Source organism: Porites lutea, chromosome 2 (assembly GCF_958299795.1).
Source record: "Porites lutea chromosome 2, jaPorLute2.1, whole genome shotgun sequence".
In the NCBI taxonomy this organism is placed as follows: domain Eukaryota; kingdom Metazoa; phylum Cnidaria; class Anthozoa; order Scleractinia; family Poritidae; genus Porites; species Porites lutea.
The window spans coordinates 52,109,480-52,123,834 of NC_133202.1; the positions used below are offsets into that span (position 1 = coordinate 52,109,480).

The following is a 14,355-nucleotide window of genomic DNA, read 5'->3' on the forward strand; positions in this document are numbered from 1 at the left end:
AATCTCAAAGCCTCGGAGCCAAGGTATGAGTTTTGATGCATCAAGAATTGTTCTATAGTGGAATATACAAATTAGCCTGAAACCAGGTTCCGCAGTGGGGGAAAAAGGCAAAATAACGGGGTAAAATAGGAAAAATAACGGCGAGTGAAGCAAGCCGAGCAGTCCTCTCCCCAGACTACCTCTCGGCTCGCTTCGCTCGAGTAATTGATTTATTTTCAGAAGAGTATAATGGCTTAAGAGAATGATCTATGTTGATTTTTTAAATTTGTTTATGATGGCTAACATCATAACATCAGTTGAGACTACCCAAAATTGCAAGTCCAAAAATAACGAATGTTACCTTAAGGTGTTTCGAAACAGTTTTTTGCAGTCCTTACCGCTGTTTTTCAATCGCCTTAAAAATGATGTTATCTCTGTCCGATCGCCACAAAATTTTCACCAGTGTTTATCAATTGAAGTTTTTTAAAAATGCAGTTTTTAGTAAAATCAATATCACTATGACAACAATAAACAAAAAACTTTAAAACCGATTAAATCCGAATTTCGCGCGATCTAGACCTGCTACTGAAAAGCCGACACCAGGACCTAAAAGTTTGGTATTTAACAAATACCTTCCGTGGGAAGTAGAAAATTCTGTAAGTTTAAATTCAAATAAAACGTCAATATATTTCAAACCTTATATTTTCAATAGCCGTAATGATTTTTTTAATAGAAAAGTTCTAAATAACTCAAATTAATCTTAAGTAGCGTCAGAAGGATGCGATCCTGAAAACTATTAAACTGTTTTCTCACCACCTGTCTAAGTGCAACTTTGTTCTGAATTTTGACTTTTAGGGCTTTTCTGTATATCTTTAAAACGGCTCCACAGAATTTTTTAACCCTAATCACACAGTCTCCATGATATATATATTATGAAAATGTCTGAAACTTTCATTGATCGAAAGAAAGGAAATACACCAAACTTTCCATGCATCGAAATATGATATTAGGCAGCTATCTGACGCTAGTGACGCTAGATTAATTTGAGTTCTTTAGAACTTTTTTATTAAACAATTTATCACGGCTATTAAAAATGTAAGGTTTGAAATACATTTAAGCTTTATTTGAATTCAAGCATGCAGAATTTTTTCCCTCTCACACAGGTTATTTCCTAAACATCATACTTTAAGTTTCTGGTGTCGGATTTTCAGTAGCAGGTCTAGATCGCGCGAAATTCGGATTTAATCGATTTTAAAGTTTTTTGTTTATGGTTGTCATAGTGACATCGACTTTACTAAAAACTGCATTTTCGAAAACGTCAATTCGTAGTCAATCACTGGTGGAAATTTGGCGGCGATCGAACAAGGATAAAATCACTTTTAAGGCGATTGAAAAACATCGGTATGGTCTCTGAGAAACTGTATCGAAACATCTTAAAGAGTGAATACTGCTATTCGGGGAGTGAGGAAAAAAGCGTCGAGAAACTTGGTAAGATTTCCGAGAACTGATCATTTTTGCGTCTTTGGGAATACTAGAGTAGCAGTATAGCTCGCGATAAAAGAAGGGTCTAGTGGATTTGTTCGGCATGCGGATATGTGATATACCTAGTCTTGAATGGTGCCTCTCTTGGATGGTTTATTAACCAGGTTTTTAATTCTTATTATAAATGTTTTATAGGTACGGAAACAGATTTCTTTGCCGGACTTCGAGGCTGTCGATGTTTGGAAAATCATTATCGAACCAATATGTTTAAAGACTGCAAAAAATGCGAAGTAGGATTGGAATGCAAGGATGATTACGCAACCTTGAAACCCGGTTATTGGTGGAGTTGGAGGATGGAGTCCTATAAAGATCATTACCGACATTTCATAAAAAATCTTTTGACATCTACACCAGCATTAGGAAAAACTGATATACAATATCGTCACCCAATACCCACGCCGTACAGATGTCCACTACAGGTATCCTGTGAGGGTGGCTTAGATTCTCGTTGCAAGATTGGTTACGAAGGCCCACTTTGCAGTGTCTGCAGTTCACGGTATTATAAACAGTTCCATTCATGCAAGAGATGTCCATCCAAGACTTGGATAGCTGGGCAGTTGTGTATCATTGTTGCGATTATTTTGATAATCGTTGCATTTTCTGCGTGGTCAAAAAAGGTGAAAAACGGGAAAAAAGAAGGAAAGCACTCATTAACAGACACGTTTTTATCCAAGATCAAGATCGTTATTGGCTTTTATCAGGTCACCAACGGTTTGCTTGAGGCACTCTCTTACATATCATGGCCGGATTCTCTTCAGCTGATTGGCAAGTATACAGCCATACTGCAGCTGGACGTTCTCCAAATAGCGCCAGTTAGCTGTCTTTCTGATGGATTGCATGTTGACGCTTTTGGAAACCTTCTTGCAATTATGACAATAAACGCTTGTTTGATCGGATTTGCTTGGATAATTTACCTTTCCCGTAAAGCTATCATTTCGAAAAATCGTTGTTTAGAAGAAGAGGAAATGTATCACAAAATTTCAGAACTAAAGGAAAAAGTTTATAGAAACTTGTTTTTTGCCCTGTACGTGACATACCTGAGCACATGCTCCAAAGCAACCTCCGTCCTGCCAATTGCTTGCTGGAAATTATGTCAGGATAAAGAAGACGAGAACTGTTCTGAGTATCTGAGAGCAGATTACAGCGTAAAGTGCGATGATTCACAATATAACAACCTAGTAATTATTGCCTACCTCTCAGTTGTCTATATCATCGCATTACCAGTTGCGACTTTTATCTCTCTTTGGAGATGTCGAAGAAGCGAAAACTCCGTAAACCAAAAGATATTTGAGGGCCGCGACACGGAATTGGTTACAGGGCTGAGCTTTCTCTTCGAAGACTACAAAGACCGTTCCTGGTATTGGGAAATGGTTGAGATGTCTCGCAAAATTATCGTTACATCGGGTCTTGTCATGGTGGGAAGTGAAAGAAGGTCCTATGTTGGCTTGACCTGGGTCATTGGAGGAATGTATGGGGTACTTTTTTCCTGGGTCAAGCCCATCCAAGATGATTCTCAGAACAGATTGATGACAGCATCTCTTGCAGTAACTGTTGTTAACTTGGGAATTGGAGCTGTGAGTAGGATTCCCGCTGAGAACCTACCTGCTTCAGACAATACCTACATGAACAGTGTGGCTTTCGATATATTGATACTCGGAGCGAATACTCTCGTTATGGGACTTTTGATTGGTAAGATGATGTTTTAAATTAAATTGTACTACTCAATTAAGTTGGCTCGATAGAGTTTTTCAGGGTCAATACCAATCAAGTTTGAGCATAAACTACGTCGAAATTAATAAAGATTTGGAAAAATTGCCACCACAACTGTAGATAAAGATGAAGATGAAAATTTGACATCGGAGTTGTCATAGCAACGAGATGAAGCCATTTCCTGTTCTTCCGGTTAAAACCGTTCACGGGAACTTTTTCCTCTAATTGCCACCTCGCTGTTCGTGAAGTTTAAGCGTCATCGGTATTTTTTGGGAACTAGATGTTTGGAAGAAATCTTCGACAAAAAAATAGCGAATTGTAGCTCGTATTTGACTGCCTCACAAGGTATTAACAATCTTCAAACTGGTCAAAGAAATTAGTATAAAATTATCCGCCTATTTGTTAAAGTAGACCTAAATGTTTACAAAACCGCTGACAAGAACGTCTCGATACATTTTATTCAAAACCTCCCTTATAAGAAATCGGCTGAAACTATCTCCATGATCTTTCACACATGTTATTACAAGATCGAAACTACTATGAAGCGAAATTGCACTTCAAAAGCGCTTTTTTTTCTACAGATAACGGTCGAACATGAAGATTATCCAGTTTTTACCGTATTTCTAACCATAAAAACTTCATCCCAAAATATTACGATAACGCTCTTACAGACTTCGCTTAAACTGCCTTGAAGAAAAATAGTTGGTGGCGTCATTTCGTTGCTATGCAACTCCGATGTCATCTTAACCCTGATCATAAAAAATTTTCATCTTTATTGAGCTATTTTGAAAAAAATAGCTCATAACTCAGTGGTCTGAGCGTAATGCATTTTTGTGGCTTTGGGGCTTTGGGGCTTTGTGACTTTGTCTCTTCGGATGTGTGTTGCAGGGGCCAATAAGGTTGAAGGTACTATGAGGTACTTTGCTAGGAACCAATGAGATTTTGGCATCTAAATATAACATTGCTGCCCTAAAGGTCAAACAACGGCACTTTAAGACCGCCATTTTGGTTCTTCTTTATTTATAAACCTCGCCAAGAGGCCTCGATCACTCACAGAACAAGCTTTACTACGAGGTCCAGAAAAAAAAAAGAAAATTAGTTATACAACTAACAAGAATGACAATACTTTAGAAAAGACAAAAAAAACGGAAATGCAAAAACAGAATTAGGGAGGAGATCGATAAAAAATCAACAACACAAACGATCGAGCAAGCTGTTCAATGTCGACTAGTGTGGCAATTAATACACACACTCGTACAGGTCTGGGGGTGTCGACATCATAAACAGACTTAGTGAGATACAAGAAGTAATTAAAAAGATCTTTCTTGAAGTTTGCTTCTGAACAGTCAGTGTTAGGAGGTGGGCTGGTAGAGTATTCCAGATTCTTGGGGCTCTACAGTAAAAACTGTTCTCAGAGGTGACGGTATTGGCCCTAATCGTATTCAACAACGTACCCTTGGAGGAGACAGTGCGCCCGGGTCTAGTGGAATTCATGACTGAAATAAAAGGATCCGATAGACTAACTAAACATTTAAATACGTACACCAAATCTAAAAATTCGCGCCAATAACATAATGGTGGTAGCCCAATTTTCCAAAGTCTCTGCTTAAAACTAACGTGCGACCGATGCGGCAAAGACAGAATGAATTTTGTTGCGCGCCGCTGAAATCTTTCGATGTCAAGGATAAGATTAACAGCTTGAGGAGTCCACACCTGCGAGCAATATGCGAAGTTCCTGCGAACTAGTGACAGGTAAAGTAGCTTGCGAGCTCGCTGGTCATGAGTGTCGAAAGCTGATCTGCGCGGAAAGCCAAGCATGCTATTGGCCTTCGAACAAGCTGCCAGCACTTGGGAGTTCCATTTCAGATGTTTAGTAACTAAAACCCCAAGGACCTTCTGAGCTTCCATCGTCTTAACTTGGACATCGGATAATTGATAGGAGAAGTGAAACGGGCCAGCTTTTCTGGTAATAGAAAGTAGCCCGCACTTGGATTGATTTAGATCCATTTGCCAGAGATTACACCATTGGTTAATGTGGTCGAGGTCGCGCTGCAGGCAGGCACACTAAAATATGAACGCTTAAACAGCTGGGTGGCTGCTGGTTTAAGACATTTATGACCTAATTTGGCTTTGGCAAACGGCACAACGTACGCGAATTATGTTTCACCTGCGTCAAAGTGAAGTATAAAAAATCATATTTTTCAAAGATGTACAAATGAATCGTTGATAACTGGTATTTAGATATTGACTCTAACTTGGAAGTATGCGGCGTAATTGTGTTTTCAGAAGTTTGAAAAAGAGCTGATTCTTTTAAAGCTGTAACGAGTAAACATGCTTTCTTCTCTTTTGTACAATGTTCAAAAGACCTTTAAATTCACGTTCAGGCAACGTAAGTGTAACCATATCTGATACATGTTTGCTATCCAGTGGCTAAGTGGGAGTAGCCAGTTGATTCAGTTAATCAGAGATTTTTTATTGAGTGGAATAACATGGTATGAGCAGAAATCCGTATTTCGGCAATTTGACAATTCTGTTGAAAGTAAAGTGATAATGTTAGGGTATCAATCTTAACATTGAATGATGTATAATTTAATTGCAGATGTTAGAAAAGGAAATGATTTGTTAAAATCGTTTGAGCAAAGTAATCTCGTAAGCAATATGCGTTCTTTTACGTACAAATTATAGAAGGGGCATAGCCCAACATCTTCACGTGCAAATTGTGTGCATGAGTTATTTTTTTAACCCTGTTTACTAGACTACTGTGTGATACCTCGAATTCCCTCGCGTACGAATCACGAAAGGGGGCAAAGTCCAGCACTTTCACGTGTCAGCTGTGTGACGTACATCTCGTGCAGATTGGCTTTTCACAGTAACAAGAAGCTATGGAACGTACACTTTGGCGTCGTCGTTGTGGAACTGGTTAATTGTAAATGCGAAGGAATAGTAAGAAATGAAATATGGTAAGAGTAAGGTGTTAATTTCTGAAATTATGCGATTTGTCAGGATATTCTGAAAAGAGCAACATCCAGAAGGCCTACTTGCCAAAAACTAGCATTTCGGGGCAAATTGTCTCTGAGATATTAGCCCAGTTATGCTCTGATGACTCCATACAAATCCTTCTAAATTTGACTTGGGTCTAAACGTTTAGACCTAAGTCAAATATGAAATTACTGGCGGTAAATAACAAGTCTAACAAAGCAAACAGTGAAAAAAGAATTCTCTATTTTTCTTACATCAGGCTTCAAAAACAGCATAGCAGTCTCATGTACTGATTAAAGATATGTAAGGCGTGGGTAAGGAGGCAATTACGTTGAGTATGGAATTGGCTATAACTCAATGTTACGAGTTCGAATGTTTTGAGGATAATTATTCACTGACTATCAGCACGCAGGCTCTTTGCAGAGCTCTAAAACACAGCATCTGCCAACACAAACTTGACTTGAACGTAGGTAAAACTAAACAGCATCTACCAATAATAACAAACTCTCACTTGAACTTCAGATATCTTACGGCTTCCGCCAACTTGTAAACACAGAACTTGAAACTCGACCTTCGTCACAATTGACAAAACACAGCACTTCAGCTCGTGGGAAAAAAGAACTCGCTTGGAACTTGTATACCGTTTGACATAAGGTTCTAGAAATACTAAACAGGCGAATAGTAGTAGCTTTTCGACATATTTTATGATTTCAGTCACTGATGCAAATCTGCTGACTCGTGCTGATGTAATCATGACCTAGTTAATTTTTTTATGAATAATCCAAAAACGTAGAGAACTTTCCAGAAACGCATGAAAGCAATTTTACTACGTAACACTCAACAAAGTCAAAACGTCTTTGTGCAGCATTAAATTCATCATAAAACAGCTTGAAAGGAATGCTCACTCGTGAAATGTTTTTCAACTTTCGAAGAGAAATTTCGTGTCCCTGCGCAGCCATGTGATATCCTCTATTTATTCCTCGAGTAAATTAAAGACTAAACTCGAAGTGATCTCAAGATATCACGAATTAGTCCGGTGTCATTTCGTAACAAGCCGAAAAGTGACGAACTTGCGCGCCCAATCTTGTCCCGAAACTAGTGCATAAGTTCATAGCTATTTTTCATATCCCGGACTACCTTGAGTCGCAGTAGCGCAATCGGCTAATCCCCCAACTTAGAGTCTCCTCTGATCTGACGGGTCACACAGATGAGTCTGTTCAAACCCCGGGAAAGCCAATATACTAATTCTTTCTTCCTCGAATAAGTTAAAGAATAAATCAAAGAAATCGAAGTGATCTCGAAACGTCTCTTCCTAATTTGGCTCTCACTTCGTCAAACAGCCGAATAAAACCGAAAACCTACAGACTTAGCGTGCCCCATCTTGCAGTGGTCTTGTCCCAAAAATGTCAAAATTGATACATTCCTGAGCGTCGCGAATCCTTTACTTCGCGCTCCGCCGAAGTAATAATAGTAACTTGAACGTATGAAGACCTGTTTCGTTTTGTAGCCAATGCCTTAAGTAAAGGCTCTTGTTTTTTAAGAAGTAATACCTTTTATAACATGAAAAATTCAGTCATCAGCGTTTAAGACTGTTTCATTGAGTAGAATCACTCGTGAAAACCTCGCGAATTATGATGATGCAACAATCTACCACAATGATAAAAATCTGCTTAACTTACACCAGATGTATCAGGAAAGACAGAACTAAGTGAATGTATAAAATAAGGATCGACTAAGCTGAGCGTTTCCCGTTTTTATTCATGTACAGCAATACCCAATTTCGCTCCAAAAACAGTCTATAGTTAGGATGGAAAAGGTAGATTCATCATTCTTGGTACGGTTACACTGGAGCATTCAAAATAGCTCATGCACGTTAAACGTCCCTATGTTCTAATATGGCTGTGGAGGTTATATTTTTGAAATTTTTGTTAATAGCGACGTAGTTTATGCTCAAACTTGGGAGGTATTGACCCTGAAAAACTCTATCGAGACACCTTAAGCACCCAGGAATCTTTCCCACCTGTCTCTCCTGAATAGACACTATAAGCAACAAAAGCTTACGCTCTTATTACTTGGCTAAGCAATCGAAGATTCCCGTTTAAAGGCACAGAAATCTTGGGGTCTCCTTAACGTGCAAGTAATGCTCTACCAAGCATTCTTAAACAAATTAATAATTCATAAAGAAAATACCAAAGAAATAAATGTTTAATGCATGAGTGTTTGGAAATGAGATAAAAAAAAAAACTGCTCATTTTTGCATCCTTAATTTCTCCTCCTTTTTCTTCTTCATTTTTTTTGAGAAATAATGTCAAGCTTTTGATACAGTGTTTCATCAACAGATAAAACACCTCGAAGTTCGTCAAAAATACTCCGCTGCGTGTCGTATTTTCAAACTCTCCTCTTCTCAGTGTTTCATCTGGTGATGAACCACTGCGTCTCATGCTTAATATATTACTTGAACGACATAAGCCCACCTAACTCTGTGTATATAACACTGAAATCGTGGCGCGCTCTGAGTCTGAGTCCTCTTAGCCACGACTTTAGAGAGGCAGCTCAATGATCAAACAAGCCCTTTTCGAAGGACCCAAATGTTTGAATGACTGTTCAGCAAGTTTTGTTAATTAAGAACTCAACATTCCGCTCACTTCCGCCTGGTTACATGTAGTTCAGTTGGGAGAGCACCGGCCTGCTGAGCGGTAGGTCGTGGGACCAACACTCAGGGTCGTTAAGTAACTGAGGAGAAAGTTCAGCGTTTGCAATGACATCTACAAACGGCTTGAATTTCTAGTCTTCTCGGATAAGGACGGAAAACCGTAGGTCCCGTCTCGCAGCACTTTCACTTATCTCGTTCTTGTGGGACGCAAAAGGACCCACACCACTGTTTGTAAAGAGTAGGGGACGTAGACCCAGATGGTACGGTCAACTTCTCCTGGTTGGGTGGGTTATCTGTAAGGACACACGTAAATTGGAGCCATGCTCTATTGTATGTTTCGCACCATATGCGGAAGTGATTTTGATCATAATAAATTCGGCATTCGTGTACTAAAAAACCTCCCACAAGCATCCATTATTTGATCGCTACACTCCAACTGTCTTTGTTGTTGTTTGTTTTCTGTATAGTTAACTATGTTCAGCAATTGTATGAATTTGTTGATGAATGGCGCAAAAATCCACAATGGTCATTCTCTTGCTGCTTGGCTTTTGTGCTTCCACTATTTTCACTGCCGGGAGAAATAGGTAGCTTGTCAAGTACGAACGTCCTGCACGCCCAACTGGATTCAGGTCAGATGGGAGTGAGCACTATTGCAGATGCCGTAAACGAAGGTGGCGTAACTGACATCACTCTTGACAAAAACGACAGTGACGGATTTGAGCAGAAAGATGATCCTCCCGAACAGATTCAGATCATTAAAGAGAGAAATGACCAAAGCGTACAAACAGCGATAAGGACACCTACCTGATCAGCGTGAGTACATTGCAGAGGCGAAAATAATACTTTGGCAACTATTCACCCAATTAAAAACCACTAGCAGGTTATTTAATCAATTAAACAAACGCCCTCTGACGAGTGGGAGGCGGTGGTTCAAACCCCAACCGGATCAACGCTCGGGGTCTTAAAATGACTGAAGATAAAGTGCCGCCTTTCAAAGGCCATTTGCAAACGGTCAGACTTTCTAGTTTTCACGAATAAGGACGATAATCGTAGGCCCCGTCTCACAACCTTTTCACATATAAATCCTGTGACACGTTGAAGAACCCTCACAACGTTCGTAAAGAGTAGGGGACGTTAAGTTCCCGGTTGGATGGTCTATCTCTCATGGGAAGAGGGACTGTTAAGGGCCTGTAGTAACAGGCGCCATGCGCTGTTGCGGTGACCCTGCAAAAATTGGTGAGCTTACGTAAATAAATTTAAAGTTGCAAACGAGCTCCCCTACCCCTATCAAAAATAAGAATCAGGAAGTGTCTAATGCAATAACACTAAAGTTCTATTATATTTTCAAGATCCACTATCCCTGAATAATCATTATTATAGCACACAGCTGTTTAATTTAAAAACAGCATTGCAAGCAACTCAGGGATCATCCTGTCGTTTTCACTGCCTTCTTTTTGTCCTTATCTCGATAAATCTATGCTAAGGATGTAGTCACTCCATATTTTCGATAATTTTTGGATAAAAATTTCATAACCGACAACACCAATCCCGAACGTTTACAAGCCTCAACGCACCTTCTAAAGTCGCTAAATATTACCAAAAATATTGCATTCTTTTCCTTGTTGAATCACAATGCCACCCAGACGGAGAGGCCAGGATTGTGCCCTGCAATACCCATCACTTCTCTCACTTTGGCAACAACAGTATTGCCGGGATTCCTTAGATTTAGGTACGCTAGACCTGTTTGCTGCAGTTATCCCAAACCAAACTGCACAGTTATACCACATAATGATGTCTTGTTGTTTGCTTTAAAGATTTCATAAGGTGTAATTAAACTAATATTTGATTGGAATTGTTTCATTTTTTGAGAACTGACAGCCAACATTGATTTCTTCTTTGTGTAGGTGTTATCACCGACAATTGAATGTCGCTGAAACGGGTTGAAGGAGCTCAGGAGAAAAGTGGTGTCTGAACCGGAGAACTATACATTTTCTTGTTACTTAAAATAAGTTGTGCAAGCTTTGTTGTGCAGGCATCGTATCGAAATGTTTAAAATTGATATTTACTCCAGTGATAAGATTATTTCATATGTCTTTTGTCCCCTGCATGAAATTTGCAGATGTTTTGGGTCTGATTTCATAAACCGGGCTTTGCTGAGAGCTGCAAACATTAACTCATCGCAACGAAAATAAACTTCTTGCATGACCACCTATTTGGCTGAGAGCCTGGTATCGTGATGCCAGGATTAAGTTTTACCTGTCTGGAACTTTTTCATGTAATTGCGATCACTGGGCTGACCTGGCGAACAAAACTAACAAAAAAGGCAGCGAGTAACAACTGTGATAACTACGTTTAATCCCTCTGTAAGCATGCATTGCGGCCCCAGGATATCTCGCTTCATATGAAGCAGGTTTAAAAGTCACCTCAGTAAGGTGATTTTGCCCGGTAAACCGCAGTGCCATCCGGTCTCATGTAATCAGCCCCTTATTATTAGGTTTTGTAGAACATCCGTTAGCATTTCAGTGTAGTAAAAAAGGAAAGAAGTTATTAGATTTTTGTCGGATTCAGAAAAGTACCAATAAATATTTTAAACTGAAATATACTGAACGCGTGAAGTGTTGATAGAAAACATAGTTTATGATTGATGTGTTTAGTCCCAGCGGCCAATGCTAAATTGCAAATACCAAAGTGTTCAGCTACTAGTTTCCTCCCTTGATCTGAATTTCCTTATTATAGGAAATTAAGGGAAATTAGGACTGATGCCACAGGCGGCGAAGTCGCGCGAAAAAAAAGCTGTCTGGCAAAGAGAGCATTTCTTTACCGTGCTAGAGGGACCTTTACCTTGTCTTTAAGCGTCAATATAGCGGCGCAGTCCCTAGACTACCAACCTGTTTCAAAAGTAATTACCAACGGGGGCATTTCAGAAATGCTCAAAACTGAAAAGTTTTCAAAACTGAAAAGAAAAGTTCAAAACTGTGATAGAATATTATTTATTGTAACTTAAAATTGTAGTTTTTTCCTTCCTTTTCCTTTCCTTTCTTTTCCTTTCAATTTATTTTTCTTTTAACTGGTCCGCCTAGATTAGCAATTGCTATTTTGCGGGCCAGTCTATTGTAACCAATAGTCTTATGAAATAAAGTTGAAGTTGAAGTTGAAGTTGAAATCACACTCCATGTCCTTTATTAATTTAGCACCTAAAGAAGTAACTTTAATTTTAGATGTGGCTTCAGATTAAGTTACAATTCGTTCTTTTAAATTCGGGTCTGTACATTTAGATCAATGGATTGCCCCTGGTAACATTTCCCTTTTACGTGTTTAAGTTTTTTCCTGTCCTCTGCTGTTGTTGTTGTTGTTGTTGTTGTTGTTGTTGTTTATAATCTAACAGGTTTGTATAGACTGCAAGAAGTCTCTATTTATTTATTTATTTATTTATTCATCTATCTATTATTACTTGAGGCACAATAGATCATGCAGGAGCACACGTGATGGGCAAGAGGCAAAGCAGCAAGGAGCGATGGAAGAAGCAAGGGGCGAAAACAAAAGTGATGGGATCTTGCCGCTTGTCACGCCTTCTTAAATGACAGCTCCTTATTTTACAACAATAGACAATTTTACAGTTGTGGGCTTAGTATCCTAGCCTTTGAGTAGACGTCAGGCTGAGGTTGACCATGTTTTGATACAAACCTCTGTCCTTTTCTTTTGGAAATTATTTTTTAAAATTCGTGGTTAGTATACGAAAAACCTGATTTACATGATAAAGAAAGAAGGTTTGTATCAAAACAAGGTCAACTCCAGCCTCGTTTTCACCTGAAACTGTAAAATGGGCTATTGACACCATTTCACGTGCTTTTTCCTGTAAACAAACATCTTGTCTGCTCGCTGCTGTTTGTTCGGGAGCATTAGTTCTGCTTTTACCTTTGATGGCATCGTTATGAAACTCCAAAAAAAAGTGTTCCTCAAAGAACATGCTAGTGAGTATGACGCGAATATTCGTCTCGAGGATTATTCAACAATATTAAATGAGCCTGAGGTGAATAATTGTTTTAGTATATACACACGAAGTGATGTCAGCAGAATTGTAGAGGAGATCATTTAAAAAAACGATTAGTTTGATTGACGAGTGAATTCGTGCGTGAACATGTATTCGCAAACAGTAGAAGCGCAAAAGTAAGATCTTTACGGTATCTTCAAACATGGCAAATCAAAGTTTTAATCTTTTTGGAAGATTTGGCATCAATGGCTTAAAAGAAAACGTCGAAAGTTTAAATTACTGTTCCTTCTGAGAAGAAACGTAGAGCTTTATTTGCTTCCGTCAACTCACCGTGAATGAGAAAGTTCTTTTTGTCGCTTCTTGCCAATCACTTAAAAATGTCAACAGCGGCCACGATCGAGGTGAGTGTTGTTTATTTGAAGTGCTCTTTGCCTTCTTAACTTGCTGGCACGAACGATTTTCGGAAATATATATTTGCCTTCCCTTTTTTCTCCTTTAAATTAACTTCTATTTATAAGTAAAATTGCCGGGTTTTGCAAGGAAATCCTGAGTTCACAAAACAGTGACAAGTGACAAAGCAGCCTCGTTAATTTTGCTCTGTAGTGGTAAACATAGACCTCGTCACGGTTTTCGACGCCATCTTGACGAGTAGGCAAACGTGTGAGAAATTACAGTGATTGTATGAGAATCAAGAGACTATAAAGGGGACAGAGAGGCCATCCCCCATATACACCCTATTCCATAGGTAATTCGTCTCGAGTTATTTTTAGAATCGGGATAAAGTTACCTCGCGCGAGGCGTGGATGTTGCGTGGAGGTTTCGCATGACCAAACGCCGTGCAAAACATGTCGGGTGAGAGGCAATGAAAGCGTAAAAAGATCGAGAGCATTCCTGAATATTGAAGCGAAATGAGTCGGCGCTCACCTGGGAAAAAGGAATCGCTGGACTCTTTGACAACCCGTGAAATCAGTTCAACTCGAAGTTGTCGTAACCTCAGTGCTTTAATAAAATGAGAAATTTCGCCGGTCTATTGAAACCGGTCGTTTGTACAATTTAGAGAGTTTAAGATCTAACGACGCGGACGACAACTAGAACGTCAAAAAAACAATAGGTTTAATTTATTTAGCAAAACAACAACTTTGCACGTGCAACACACTTTTTTTTTCATTTCTTTCCCGTTTTTGCACGACTACGACGTGAAAATGCCTAATTTCGCGTTTTATGGAGGACGTAAATAAGCAACGACGAAATTTTATTTCTCTTCCTGAGCTTGAATATGGTCCTTAGAAATTCAGCTTTAGGAGGGTTCGCCTACAATTGACAAAGTAAGTGGGTAGGAATAATCGCTATAAAGACTTAAAAAAATAAACATCAAACCAGAAATTGCGCTCTTCAAACTGTAAGTTATAAATGATCCTGAGAGAATATTCAGTGTGTTAAGGATTTCCCTCCTCTACTGTTAGCTCTATACAAGAGAGGAAGGGCGATTCTTTTTTAATTT

At 39.1% G+C, this 14,355-nt stretch overlaps 1 protein-coding gene across 1 annotated transcript in view; it reads left to right on the forward strand.

Moving 5' to 3' along the window:
- LOC140926398 (uncharacterized) overlaps nucleotides 1–9,671 on the forward strand; it is a 25,497-nt gene extending 15,826 nt beyond the window's left edge. Inside the window, exons 4-5 of the mRNA XM_073376148.1 lie at nucleotides 1,657–3,210; nucleotides 9,331–9,671. Of these exons, the coding sequence (XP_073232249.1) occupies nucleotides 1,657–3,210; nucleotides 9,331–9,671 (1,895 nt within the window). The remainder of the gene's footprint in view (nucleotides 1–1,656; nucleotides 3,211–9,330) is intronic.
- The last annotated feature ends 4,684 nt before the right edge of the window (nucleotides 9,672–14,355 follow it).